The 14,463-nt window shown below is 39.2% G+C and overlaps 2 protein-coding genes across 2 annotated transcripts; one reads left to right on the top strand and one right to left on the bottom strand.

Moving 5' to 3' along the window:
* The first annotated feature begins 1,593 nt into the window (after positions 1–1,593).
* tnnc1b (troponin C type 1b (slow)) lies at positions 1,594–3,460 on the top strand. The gene is made up of 6 exons (XM_082144402.1): positions 1,594–1,777; positions 2,396–2,426; positions 2,542–2,688; positions 2,779–2,893; positions 2,998–3,134; positions 3,247–3,460. The coding sequence occupies exons 1-6, from the start codon at positions 1,754–1,756 to the stop codon at positions 3,276–3,278; spliced, it is 486 nt and encodes a 161-aa protein (XP_082000528.1). The 5' UTR covers positions 1,594–1,753; the 3' UTR covers positions 3,279–3,460.
* Positions 3,461–3,596: 136 nt separating this feature from the next.
* Positions 3,597–14,347, bottom strand: tktb (transketolase b). Its single transcript, XM_082144401.1, has 14 exons — positions 14,087–14,347; positions 11,727–11,844; positions 11,525–11,638; positions 10,197–10,294; positions 9,528–9,719; positions 8,272–8,399; positions 7,959–8,155; positions 7,662–7,826; positions 5,954–6,110; positions 5,682–5,812; positions 5,485–5,568; positions 5,170–5,266; positions 4,578–4,697; positions 3,597–4,468 (listed from the first exon to the last, which is right to left on the bottom strand). Exons 1-14 carry the CDS (start codon positions 14,188–14,190, stop codon positions 4,296–4,298), a joined length of 1,878 nt encoding a protein of 625 aa, XP_082000527.1. The 5' UTR covers positions 14,191–14,347; the 3' UTR covers positions 3,597–4,295.
* Positions 14,348–14,463: the final 116 nt, after the last annotated feature.

Below are 14,463 nucleotides of genomic sequence, written 5' to 3'. Positions count from 1 at the left end.
TTCTGCTGACCCGTCCAACCCCTCTGTCCTCACTGTCCCACACACACACCTTCTGAACCAGCTCAGTGTCTCAGCTGTTACAAGTTCTCAGGAAAAGGTGGCTGGCCGTGGAGAAAACTGCAGGGCAAAGAAAGAGAGAAATCCAACAGCAAGATGATCATCAGCTAGAATTCCTAAGTGAAAGCAAGAAGAGCTTCCCCTAACACAGCAAAAGTTTGTAAACTGTGATGGCTAAATGAACCCAGATTACGCTTTTTATACTTCTTTTGAAATTATACTATTTGTGAATTAATTGTATGTGCACGTACTTTGTAATCTCCTACTCTGAGAGTCTTTTAAGGGAAGGTTCATGGCTAGTTGGTGGTTCTTTATTTAGGCCAGAGGAATCCAGAATAGCATAGCGTATCATTGTGATGTCATCTCCGGAGCCATTAATCTATGCTTGATGCGTTCATGCTGCTTGCCTCGTGGCCTAATATGACACTGATGCCGTATCATTTTGACATCAAATATTGATTTGTAAAGAAAGAAGAGAAAGAAAAGAAACAGAAGGACTGAAGTAACAATTCATAAAATAAGTTCATATGTTTTTAAGCAGCTCAGGCACAAGACGTGACTTGAGTACTGGGTTCCCTTCTCTGGACTTAATTATAGAAATAAAGGTGGACTTGTGGTGGAGGGATGCCACAGTGAAGCAGCTGTTTATATATCACTAACCTTAGGACTTGAATAATTAGATGTTTCCCTTAATCTTTCATTCAGAATTGCATTTAAAATGGTTACTTCAGTCAAAAACATATTCCTTTTATCTACAATGGGCAAGAGAAAAATAATTTACGAAATCAACTATCAGAGGTTATTTGTATATAGGCTACTGTACATACGGTCCAAAAGTTAAAGTGCTTCTTTTTTGATTTAAAAACTGAAATTCATGAACTCCACAAGTTTGTGTAAAATCTGAGGTTCATGTTCTCCAGCATGATTTGAGGTGATCTAAAACGCAACGGAAAGTTCAGTGGAAGCAAGAACATCTGACCATCTGACCGTACAAAGAGCAACACGATCCATGTCTCAAATGCACTAAATTAGTGACCTGATTTTTTTTTATATTTCTATAACTTTTTGGTTATCCAAGTCTCATATTTTCAATGTGGTTCTTTGGCCAATGAAAAACTTTGGAAGGGCAATATTAATGTTCAGCTCTTTAAAGGATCCACACCTTTAACAAACCCAAACATTGGTGAAGATTTAATAATAAGAAGTGCTATTGGCCTCCTTGATTATAGTCATTTCCGTGCATGCATAGGACCAATGCCTTCCACAAGAATGGAGTTGTGATGCTTCTCAACAATGATTGGCAAATGCAGGTGACCGGTGGATAAGTTTAGAACTTGATATGGGGTTGTTGCGCAGGCTGCCAGGGAGAACAATGCCAAGGACTTATTGTCATAACTGGAGTTCTCCTGCCTGTTGTCTCTGACATTCCTCCTCTATTTATAGCCCATACCATCCCTAACCCCTTTCTGCCTCGCTCCCTTTCCTTTTCGACCCGTCCCTAGCTCTCTCAGATAGGGAAGGGGAGTGACAAAAGGCTTTGTCTTTTCTGAGCCATCCATTCCAGCCATAAAGGCCAAGGCAGGTGGCCCCGGCACTCTTCGTCCTGTGTCTGCTGTGAAGAGAGGCATCAGTGCTGGATTACCTGTGAGGAGTTTACAGACAATTTCACAAAGAAAACCCCTAACCCAGGACAGCCATGGATGATGTATATAAAGCAGCGGTAAGTTAGGAATGCAATAATTTTCAGCATTTCATTACACAAATGAGAGTGGCCCTGTAATAAAGAGTCCCATATGTTTTGTTTTTTTGTAGGAAAGCATCAGCTAAATTATAAATTAATAATTGTTAATTTGACAGTTTACCTGTCCTTGAACATTTCCTTCCTCTGTAAATGACATATTTCAGTATTATAACTAATCATCTGTCAGAGAAATCAATCAGTGCACTATCGCCTAGTTAGCACTCAAGGTTAAATCAATAAATGAAAATGGGACAGCGGAAATTTGCCTAATATAGCCTAATGGCACAGAACACACGATCAAAATGAATTTGTTCAATAAATGAACACAACGAAACAATTGGAAAGTTTAGGTTTGGCATTTCCCACAATAGCTGGTGAAATAGCGAATGTTCATAGGCACTGAGGCTTAAGCATTTAACAATGAGCCAAATGGTGTCTGGTGTCTAAGGACCATTAAACGAGTGACAGCTGTCATTCCTGTAAAGAATAGACATTGGTCAGTCTTTGACGAATACCATGCATAGTATATAGTCATATTTTATTTTTAGTTCAAAGTCAATTGGAGCAAAGTTTTGAGCTCTCTCTTACACCTAATAGGTGGAGAACTTGACAGAAGAGCAGAAAAATGGTGAGTTTCTCTTTCTAATCTGTCAGTTTGAACATATCACTGCATGCATTGTGATCAAACACAAGAGTGTTGTTGATGTGTGACTTTCTCGCTGCTATCTGACTGTACCTGGCAGAGTTTCGCGCTGCGTTCGACATCTTCGTGCAGGGCGCTGAGGATGGCTGCATCAGCACTAAGGAGTTGGGGAAGGTGATGAGGATGCTGGGCCAGAACCCAAGTCAAGAAGAGCTGCAGGAAATGGTAGATGAAGTAGATGAGGATGGTATGTCGGATATTTGATTAAGATATCATTCATGTGTTGTTGATGGTATGAATTGGGATTTCATTGTTGAGTGGTCTCTGTGCTTTGTAGGAAGCGGGACAGTGGACTTCGATGAGTTCTTGGTGATGATGGTGCGCTGTATGAAAGAGGAGAGCAAAGGAAAAACAGAAGAGGAGCTGGCTGAGGTCTTCCGCATGTTTGATAAGTATGATCTGCATTTTATCCCAAAGAATATAGTGTATTCACATCATATTAGCATCTAAAAGCAGTTGTTATAATAAATACATGTTTTATCGTTGTCTCTTTGAGGAATGGAGATGGTTACATTGATTTAGACGAGCTGAAGAACATGCTGGAGTCGACAGGTGAGGCCATCACTGAGGACGACATCGAGGAACTCATGAAGGACGGAGACAAGAACAACGACGGCAAGATCGATTACGACGGTAAACATGCAGAGCAAAACATTCAACACTCAAAACATGGTACATTTATGAGTTTTTACTCGGAAAAACGACCCATTTCGACAACTGACATGCTTACTTTTAATACCAACAGAGTTCTTGGACTTCATGAAGGGTGTCGAGTAAAAATCTCGCTTGACGGATTCAAGTCATTCCCTGACCCAAACCAGTCTCTCTGACGTCACCACACGTACACCCAAGTCGGAAGCACGGGAAATATTTCATATATTTCTTAAATTTTTTGAAATAAGTCAATGGTTTCATGTACCGCTGCCCATAGTTGTGTTCCAGTAAAAAACATTTTCTGTTCAAGGTCGCACGTTTTGTTTTATTTCTTGCACAAATATACTTTTTGAAACTAACCATGAAACCAAAAACAGATACTGGAATTTGTGAATAAACTAACTCGGAAAATACATCTATACCAAGAAGCAAATAGGCAGGTTAGTTGGGCAGTCAAATTTATTAACACATTACATCAAATTCTGTGAAAACTACAGGTTCAAACAAGCAACAACAGTGAGGATGTCTCATTAACATGATACATTTCATCAAGTCACCAAAACCAAAACATTCGTGTACCAACTTTCCAAAACTGGGTTGTTTTGTTTCCAAAACCAGTAGTTTATGCAACAGCAGAAAAAGGAAAAAAAGTTACACTTTATTACTCCCTGAAAGCACCTTCAAGCACCAAATTCAAATTTGAGTTTTCAGGATACTGGCTTGTAATAATTACAGGAAGCAAACATAGTTAAAAGCTAGAAATGACAAATTATGAAATGACAATGTGAAAGGGTCTTTTTTCCCCCCTCTCAAATAATGTTCAGCTGGAAATGGAATGCACTCTGATTTAAGCCAATGATGCATTGATAAACTTACAAACCTTTAAAAACCACTAATAATGCAGTATTAAAGATTTCAAGAAGGCAAACCTGATGATGACAAAATGAAAGCATTTCAGAGCTATGGGTGACACTCACGACTATAGTGCACAAGTTAGAGATTTTCCACACACTATAAGAGTTAGGATATATCTGCAAGCCATGAGCTTCAGGAATGATACGGAAGGCAAGCTTGTCTCTAGGGTCTGGGTTAAGAATGGAGAAAGAGGAAGGGTGTAGTTCAGGGATGGTTCAGAGAGTTTCAGTTGGCGAAAGTACGCTTGACGGCAGCAACGATACATTTGGCACTGATGCCAAACATGTCCAGAAGCTCCTGCGGTTTGCCGCTCTGGGGAACACGGCTCACGGCCAGCCGGTGCACCACAATGCCAGGCTCTTCACCTACTGCAGACAGGACAGCCTCGCCCAGACCACCTACAATGAGAGCAAAGGAACCAACATAAAATACCTCACAGCATTGGAAGAAACTAAGAAAGTAACAGGAAGGGGAGGTTGGGGTGTCAATTTAAAATAAGCAGCTCACCCTCTTTGTAGTGGTCCTCTACAGTTATCACCCTTCCTCCTGTGGCACGAGCACTTGCCACAATAGTAGAGGCATCCAGGGGCTTAATGGTGAATGGATCGATAATCCGAATGTTCACACCTGGCAAATAGAGAATATATTTAAGTTTGTTTTTGTCAGTAGCATGGCCATCTTCAGGGCGAGAACAACAAGTCATACAATTAACAACAACAAACATTTAATATTAATAAAAAAATTCTACAATACATTACAGTGATACTTCATATACAGCAGTTTTAAACATCTCTGAATAAAAATGTCTATTTACTATTTAGGAGTCAATTACTGGTCTAAGGTCAGAAGGTGGAACTGAGAATCTGAAATATTCTGGTTGAGAGCCTCCTAAGCAGCGTTTTCACATTTAAGACATTTGAGCTCAACAGCTTTGAAATGAGAAAAAGCAAGCAATGTGCTTTACTAATATAAAATACAACATAAAACAAGTCAACTAAACTTACATTACAAAGTTGAGTTTTAATTCTATAAAATGAATCTGAAGTACAGTTAATGACTGATGTAATGTCCTATTATGGCCAGTAGGCGCTGTACACACCTTCTTTGGCTAGTTGCTCATATGCTGTCAGAGCCTCATGCAGTGTTACACCAGCTCCAATAACAGTCACCTGATCTTTGTTGGACTGCCGCACCACCTAGAGGACCGAAAGAGAACTGTTAGTAAAACCATTGTGAACCAGACAGTTTTTAGCTGGCCCAACAGGAAGCCTCATTTGCTCACTGCATTTCTCAACAGATTACACTGAACTGACATGTTTTTAGCATGGCTGATAACTTTAGCCTTCCTTGCTGTAGTATGAAACTAAAAATAAGTTAATTAAAAGTGTGCTCAGGTGCAATGTTTTATTCTCACTTTGGCTTTTCCAATTTCAAATTTCTCTCCAGCATCATAGAGGACTGCAGTGTCAGGTCGACTGGTGCGAATGAAACAGATACCCTGAAATCAGAAAATAACATGAACACCGAGCCAAAGAACAACAGATTAACTTTCTGGTGCCAAAATAATAAATGACTGTACTTAGACCATTTAGTGTAAACCACAAACCACACCTTTGTATTGGCTGCAAGTTCCACGGCTCTCTCGGTAGATACTCCATCACTAGGGTAAAACACTGTGCATGTTGGAACGGCACGGAACATTGCGAGATCCTCCAGTGCCATCTGCGAGGGGCCATCCTCACCTGGACACAATTTAAAGTTAGGAAACATTTCCATATAAAAAAAAAGAAAAAGAAAAGGATGATATTTTAGATAGAACTTGATTATGAATTAAGTCCAGATAAATGGCAAGAATACATGTACTTCATATCACAACGCCTTACCAATGGAAACGCCACAGTGAGAGCCGACCAGGTTGACGTTAGACTGGGAGATCGCTGCCATACGGATGTGGTCATAGGCACGAGCAAAGAAGGCGGCAAAAGTGCTGGCGAATGAAACCGTGCGATCACGAGTGGCGCAACCAATAGCCACACTCACCTGGATAGCAGCATAAATAAATACATTTAATACATATAATGTCCATTTCATTTATCCAATAATATTATGTATTAAAGGGTTAGTTCACCCAAAAATGAAAATTCTGTCAGTAATTACTCACCCTCATGTTGTTCCAACCGCGTAAGACCTTCGTTCATCTTCGGAACACAAATTAAGATATTTTTGATGAAATCTGAGAGCTGTCTCACTCCTCCATAGGCTGCTAGGTGGCCCAAACTTGCTGGCCCAGAAAAGTTATTAAAGAGATCGTTAATATAGTCCAAGTGACTACAGTGGCTCAATCTTAAGTATATCAAGCGACGAGAATACTTTTTGTGCGCAAAAACAAACAAAAATAACGACTTTATTCCACTATTCATTTCCTTCTCTCTGGGCCACTAGTTGGTTCGCGTAGTGTTTTTGCGCTGCGCGTCACACACATGACCAGCGTCGGCCAATAGTGAGCCTACGTGGTGACGTGTAACACAGACGCGGTGCGCAAAAACACTTACGAGGCCCAGAGAGAAGGAAATGAATAGTGGAATAAAGTCGTTATTTTTGTTTGTTTTTGCGCACAAAAAGTATTCTCGTCGCTTGATATACTTAAGATTGAGCCACTGTAGTCACTTGGACTATATTAACGATCTCTTTAATAACTTTTCTGGGCCAGCAAGTTTGGGCCACCTAGCAGCCTATGGAGAAGTGAACAGCTCTCAGATTTCATCAAAAATATCTTAATTTGTGTTCCGAAGATGAACGAAGGTCTTACGCGGTTGGAACAACATGAGGGTGAGGAATTACTGACAGAATTTTCATTTTTGGGTGAACTAACCCTTTAAATATTACACTTTATAAATGTAATATACTTGCACTACAGTTCAAAAGTTTGGGGTCAGTAAGATTTTTTTATTGTTTGTCTCTTATGTTAACCAAGACTGAATTTATTTGGTCAGATATACAGTAAAAACTGTAATAGAAAGATCATTTAAAATGCCTTTTCTTTTTAAATGGTTTTTAGGAAATCGTGATGCATATTTTTTTGCAGGATTCTTTGAATATAAAAGGTATACATTAAAGAATATATTCATCAAAAAAAAAAATCTTACTGGCTCCAAACTGTATCGTATATTTTGTTATTTAGAAACGCATAAACCGTTAATAAATCACTAAATACAACAAACTACTTATTGCTGAAATTTATTTTTAATAAAAATATTTTCTAGATTTTGACTCTAAATGACTACATGTTTATGCAGGAAGGAATTCTTTCTCACTGTGGGAAATCATATCCTACTTAGTAAGCACCTGACATTGATAAATATTACTCAGAAAGTGAATAGTAAAAGATAACATTCCAACAGGATGAGGTCAGGCATTTACAACGCACTGTATGAATAGTGCACCACACCTTCAACTTATCACAAAGCGCTCCAGAAACAGTTTACAAACCTATTCATCAGTGACATACACGCTGCCAGGCAATATACTTTTGCTTTGCCAGCATGACTTGTGAATTATTAGTGTATAAAGGGGGAAGATCCCGTTACACACCATGTTCTGCTCTGCAATGAAGCACTCAATGTAGCGATCAGGATGGGCCTTCTTAAAGATATCAGAGAAGGTTGAGTTCTTGGTGTCACCATCCAGGGCCACCACACGAGGGCTGGCATCCCCCATTCTCTTCAGGGCGACACCATAAGCCTTCCTAGTGGAGACCTGAGTGGGCAAACAAAAGCAGTTTTATAAAGCCTTCTTTTGAGCAACTTCAGAAGACGTGAAGCATTTGTTCAAAGAAATGAATCAGTCAAAACTCCAACAGCTATGAAGTATAATGTCTCATTTCATCACCTTGTCTCCGATCTTGTATTCTGGAGCGGTGAGCAGGTGGATGGGGGTGAGGTCAGCTGGAGCAGCATCATCATTGGGCAGTTGAGGGTGGATGGGCTTATTGGGGGACTGGATCTGACTCAGGAGGTGATTAATCAGCTCATCCGCACGGTCTTTAGGCATAGGTTTCCCATGCCAGTTTTCCTGATCCTCAATGTCTAAACAAAAGAACAGGTCAGAAAGTCAGCATGAGGACTATTATAATAACAGACATTATTAATGCTGATCATCATGATGTGCTGCAGGTCTTGCAGTACAGGATATAGTTATTCACCTTTGAGACCTTTGCCTTTAAATGTTTTGGCTACGATGGCAGTGGGCTTCCCTTTTATTTGTTTGGCATGCCACATTGCCTTGCACAGCTCCTCCACATCATGGCCATCCACCACATAAGTGTTGAAGCTGAAGAAACAAATTGGTCACATGTCTCAAACAAAATACGGGCAAGGAAAGTGGTTGTGTTCCAAATGAATACTAGCTTATAGCCCAGTAGGCAGTACAGAGTATATACATCATTTATTCCAAGTTCGAAAGGCTGCACAATTCAGCAAAACAAATAATAATAAAAATAATAATGCCATTGTCATATTTGAACTGCAATTAAAGACTTTTAATTAGACTCATACTTCCATACATTTTTTTTTTATAAAAAAGTTGAACCAAAAAAGCCTATCTGTTTTCATTCATTTAAGGGTCATTGTAGCTGATGATTATAATAATGATTGTTTAATACCGTATACCGTGATATTTTCTGACACGCTTATCATACCGTGAAATGCTCATACCTTTACAACCCTAATTGGTACAAAGGGGCCCAAAGTGTGCCAAGAAAATATCCCTACACTATTACACCAACAGCAGCCTGAACCGTTGATGCAAGTCAGGACAGGTCCATGCTTTCATGTTGTTTATTCCCCTAAATGTCGCAGCAGAAATAGAGACTCATCAGATCAGTCAATTTTTCCAATCTCCCATTGTCCAACTTTGCTGAACCTGTGCTAATTGTAGCCTCAGTTACTCTGCTTCAAGGTTTGTCGTGTTGTGCGTTCAGAGATGCTCTTCTGCAGACCTGAGTTGTAATGAGTGATCATTTGAGTTACTGTTGCCTTTCTATCAGCTCAAACCAGTCTGGCCTTCTCTTCTGACCTCTGGCATCAAAAAGGCATTTTCGCCCACAGAACTGCTGCCCACTGGATATTTTCTGTTATTCAGACCATTCTCTGTAAACCCTAGAGATGGTTGTGCGTGAAAATCCCAGTAGATCAGCAGTTTCTGAAATTCTCAGACCAGCTCGTCTGGCACCAACAACCATGCTACGTTCAAAGTCACTTAAATCACCTTTCATTCTGATGCTCAGTTTGAACTTCAGCAGATCATCTTGACCATGTCTACATACCTAAATGCATTGAGTTGCAGCTATGTGATTGGCGGATTAGATATTTGCAGTTGAACAGATGTACCTAATAAAGTGGCCAGTGAGTGCATTTACCATAGCAAGAGATAAAACCCAGCAGTATCTGGAAGACCTACCCGAAGGCCTCGCAGCGGTCCTTGTAGGTGTTCATGTTGTGCTGCAGTGGTGCTGCTTCACTCTGGCCCAGACGGTTCACATCAAGGATGGCCACTAGATTGTCAAGCTTGTAATAGGAGGCAAAAGCCATGGCTTCCCACACAGACCCTTCTGAACACTCACCATCTCCCATCAGGCAGAACACACGGTAGCTAATGAGACAGTGAGATAAGACAGACTGGACGTCAGTTACAGCACCATCAAATGATCAGCAGAAACTGGAGTTTTCCTCTATAAGCCCTATTTGGATGGGACTAGTGATTTCTCAGAGGAACAGAGTTAGCTGAAAACAGGTAATCTGCTCTGAATTTTTACTGATGTTGTTTGAGAAAAAGACATGGCAGATTTGGATGGGAATAAAAACAAAACACCTGTGAAACAAATTCTCCAACATCCTCCAGGGAAACTAGTCTCGTCCGAATACAGCATTTAACACCATTATTAAATTATTACTATGATCTGAGAGCAAAATCTTGTTTGGGCTTGACCATTGGGGCCATACCAGCATGAGATTTTTTTTATTTGGTGCACACCAAATTACTTGTGTAGTACTCACTGTACTCATTAAATGCGGGAATCAAATAATGCGAATCAAAACAAGATGGCATGCTCTGGGAGAACAAGCGTACCTAGCTTTATCAAAGTACTTTCCGGTGTAGGCCATACCACAGGCAGCACCCAAACCCTGGCCAAGAGAACCCGTCGCCACATCCACAAACGCTAGTTTCTGAAATTAACAGAGAAGTGAGGTTATTTTCATGGTAATTGGTTAAGTGAAAGATTTATGTCACTACTTAAACCAAGTCAGTATGATTTATATATAAAAAAAAATTTTTTTTTAAATGTATACCTTAATTCATCTACCCTTATACACACGTTAAATTAAAAGAGACAGCAAAGGCATTTATAATGTTACAAAAAATATTTCTATTTAAAGTAAATGGTGTTTTCCCTGATCTTTCTATTCCTCAAAGAATACTTAAAGAATGTATTACAGTTTACCCAAAAATATTAAGTATCGCAACAGTTTTAACATTGAAAATAATAAATGATTCTTAAGCACTAAATCAGCATATCAGAATGATTTCTGAAGGATCATGTGACTGAAGACTGGAGTAATGATGCTGAAAACTCAGCTTTGAAATCAGAGGAATAAATTACTTGGGCTGGGTATTGACAAATTTCACGATTCGATTTGATTCACAAGTTTCTGATTCAAATCTGATTTCGATTTAGTGGCATATGTATCTGGTACAGTACATGGAAAATATTCTCAAAGGGAAAAAAAAAAATCTCAACAAATACTACACAAGGAAGTTGGAACATTTCTATAACATTAAAGGTTAAAATTAACTTTTGTATAGGCTACTTACATTTAAATTACACAAAGGTACACATAATAATCACAACAACAATTATAACATGATGTTATAATAAAAACTAAATTTATAATTACATTTCTACACATTTTTTAAAAATCTAAACATTTAAATGATGGCTGTCAAAAACATGACAGATTTATTCAAACATGCATTAAATATTGAAGAACAGATTAAGTAAAAATACAATGAATATGCAATACAGAGCATACATTTAGCTAAATGCTCTGCGGTGCAACAGCGATCTGTCACACCATATTTAAGAGCGAAAAAGCGGTATGTATTGTTTGAATTTCATAATTAAATTGAAAGAATTTGAAAGCTGAGACTTTGTTTCATATCAGAAGTAACAAGGCTTATCACAATTTATTGGACGGGAGGCACGCTACAAAGTTTTGCTCAATCAACAACTGAAAACTGCAAAGACTAAAAGATCGATTCTTGCGATTCAAGAATCAATGTTGGTTAATCAAAATGAGAATCAATCAAAATTGACTTCTTTCAAAAAGCATAAAAAAACCTAAGCAACCCAAACTTTTGAAAGGTGTATATGTGGTGATAAGAGTAGCATTACTCACAGGAGTGGGGTGACCCTCCAAGTCAGAGTCGACCTTACGCAGGTTTAGCAGGTCAGACTCTTTGATGTATCCAGCCTCTGCCCAGGCAGCATACAGAATGGGAGCAGCATGGCCCTGAAAACAGTAACGTGAGGAGTGGAAAACATTTAATCTCCAAGTAAAAAGTGCAATGAAGCTCATAACCAACAGAGCGACATCCCACCTTGGACAAGATGAAGCGGTCATTGCAGGCGTTACGCGGATCGTCAGCTTTGTAACGCATGGTGTGGAAGAACAGCACTGACATGAGCTCTGCAGCGCTGCAGCATGAGGTGGGATGTCTGTGAGAGGGAACACACATCAGTATCAATCCATCCATCAATCAACTATTAACCATCAGCTCAAACATGCTAGATGTTAAAGACCAATCAGACGTGCAGGTTATCTTTCACTTCAAAAACTAGAACATGATTGCAAATGGTACTAAAGGGCAAAAGTTGCTACTGTCTTCATTGGGGTTTGAGTAGTAATAGACCTTATCTGAATCAATGACTTCAGCTACTGCCAAAACAGGCACATACATACATACAAAAAATGTATAATCAGAAGGGCTGTAGCCTCTAAAATTCAAATAATGGGACTTCACTGGCCACTACACATATCTTGCTTAATTTTTAATGTATAAAGTAATAAACATCAACATTCATTCCAAACCTGTACATTTTAAACTTGAAAGTCATTCATTGTAAAATCGCATAGAAAAGAGCGACTTGTAGAATATTCTAAACTTCTCCTTTGTATTCCATGAGGACTGTAAGAGTAATTTTTGTAAGAGGGCTGAAACTTAATTTTTTTAATGGGACCAGTTCCTTTAAGTGAGCATGAGACTTCTAGAACAGTTCAATTAAATTGTATCACTGGTTATGGTCAAACACACAGTTAAAAACAACACAGATGACCAAGTTTGTACTTCAATTAAGGGTGCAGCACAACTGTTAGTTTGTTTGTTCCCAAAGTGACTTAAATTGACAAGAACTTTAAATTCAGAGTTTAGAAAGAACTCATGCAATTCAGTGATCACAAATCTGCCTGTTGAAAAACCTGTTATAATTGTATTGTGAGTCCAAATACATGCAGTCTTATGTTATTGTTCAATTTATTTCTTAATTTTTCACCAAACATAACACCATGAATTACCATTTTTGTCCTACAGTGTGACTCATTTAAGCTGAAATAAAAAACAACAATGGAAAAGGTGTTAAACAAATGGACACTGATCAGATTCAGAATCAGGGATTAGATTTCAAAAGATGCAGACAAAGTCTGAGTCATGACTAGCACTTCCTTGATACCGTGTATAAACCACTACATGTTTACTAGTGATTATAACTATACTTGAGAGGAGGAAAGAAATGGACATACACAAAAAGAAATGAGAAGGAACAGAATAAGAGGAAGTGTCACAGCAGTAAAACAAATAGTATCAGGTAAAAGTTTCAACACTCAGGGAAGTTCCTAGACAAGATTTACAATGAATGAAAGATTGTTGCATGCCAGCAAGGGTGTATGCAGTGTATTGTAACAAATTAACCCTCTGATACATGGTCTATGAGGAAGAAGAAAAAAAAAAAGATTTTTTTTTTTGATATAATGAAAGCATCTAATAATACGGCAGCATTTCTATCCTCTATATGTTTAGAAACTCCCCTTTTCAATTTCAGTTCATGTTGTGAAATTACCATCTGTGGCAATAAATTGGTCTGCCTCAAAAAAAGAGAGAGAGAGAGAGAACTGCCGAGATTAGGCAACCCCAAAGCAAATCTTTCCTTTTATGCAACCTCCATTTGAACTCTCCTTATCACCCCATACGTAAAGCTATGGTAAGATGAAAATAAAATCAGAAGCATGCTTTATTCATGGAGGCTAACAGCACTTTAACCCACAGTACAACGGATACCACGAGTCCTGCACGCCTCCACGTGACAACCTGTGGGGGAAACGTGCACCCACGAGCTGGCAGTAATTAATTAGTTAAGGGGAATCCGAGTTATTTCCGCAGACCGGTTACGAACAGTTCGTTTCAAAGAACCAGTTCACAAAAAAAAAAAAAAAAAAAAAGATTCGGCTCAAAATAATTAGTTTTCGAATTGGACTGGACATCGCTTAAGTGCGTGGTAAATATGACAAGCACAGTGGATAATATAAAATTTACAAACATTGACACTATAATCCCAACTGCAGTCCCACATACCCGTGCTAATTATAGGGGCGATGAGAGCTAAGCCAATTTTCACTGGTCATTGCTTGGAAGCCACGATGGGGTAAAAAGCTGTAATACTACTCGCGTAGTATTAGTGCAATGCTAATGACTTATTTATATTAACTAAAAAGGTCGAATGATTCAAAACCAAGTAGCAACAGCATTATGTCCGGCCCCCTCGCCAAGTTCACGTGTTGTGCAGGAGCGTCAAGTGAACATTTGCACGACTAATGAGATAAATAAGCGAACACAGTTGCAAACCCGTCGTTTACCATCCTAGAAAGACATTATGAATGAATTTTGATAAGTTCAGAAGATTTTACCCGGAGTTTGAGGCGCATGTTTCCTTGATGGAGTGAATCCTGAGCTTGTTCGCGATGTCTTTCAGGCCCTGCAGAGTTTTCTCGTCGGGTTTGTGATAGCTCATGTTTCAAGTATGTGGGGAAATTAGATGGAATAAACGAGACTGCTGCAACTCAAATAAACTCTTCTGAGTCTACGTTAATCTGTAATTGCTGAGAAAAAAGCAGTAAGTACCAGAGCCGAGCGCGCTGTGGGAGTGGACGCGGGGAACGTGGTGCGCTGTAGCTTTTAAGAGACGCGTTACGTCAGCTGTCAACTCATCCGCTGAGGCCAGCGATTGGACGAAACGCTTTTCGCAACAGAGGAGAGTTTGCCAAATCAGGATGGCAGAGACCGC

This window comes from Leuciscus leuciscus (genome assembly GCF_965113295.1).
Source record: "Leuciscus leuciscus genome assembly, chromosome: 18".
Taxonomy (NCBI): Eukaryota; Metazoa; Chordata; class Actinopteri; order Cypriniformes; family Leuciscidae; genus Leuciscus; species Leuciscus leuciscus.
The sequence above is the reverse complement of the archived record's forward strand: the minus strand, read 5'-3'. Positions and strand labels throughout refer to the sequence as shown.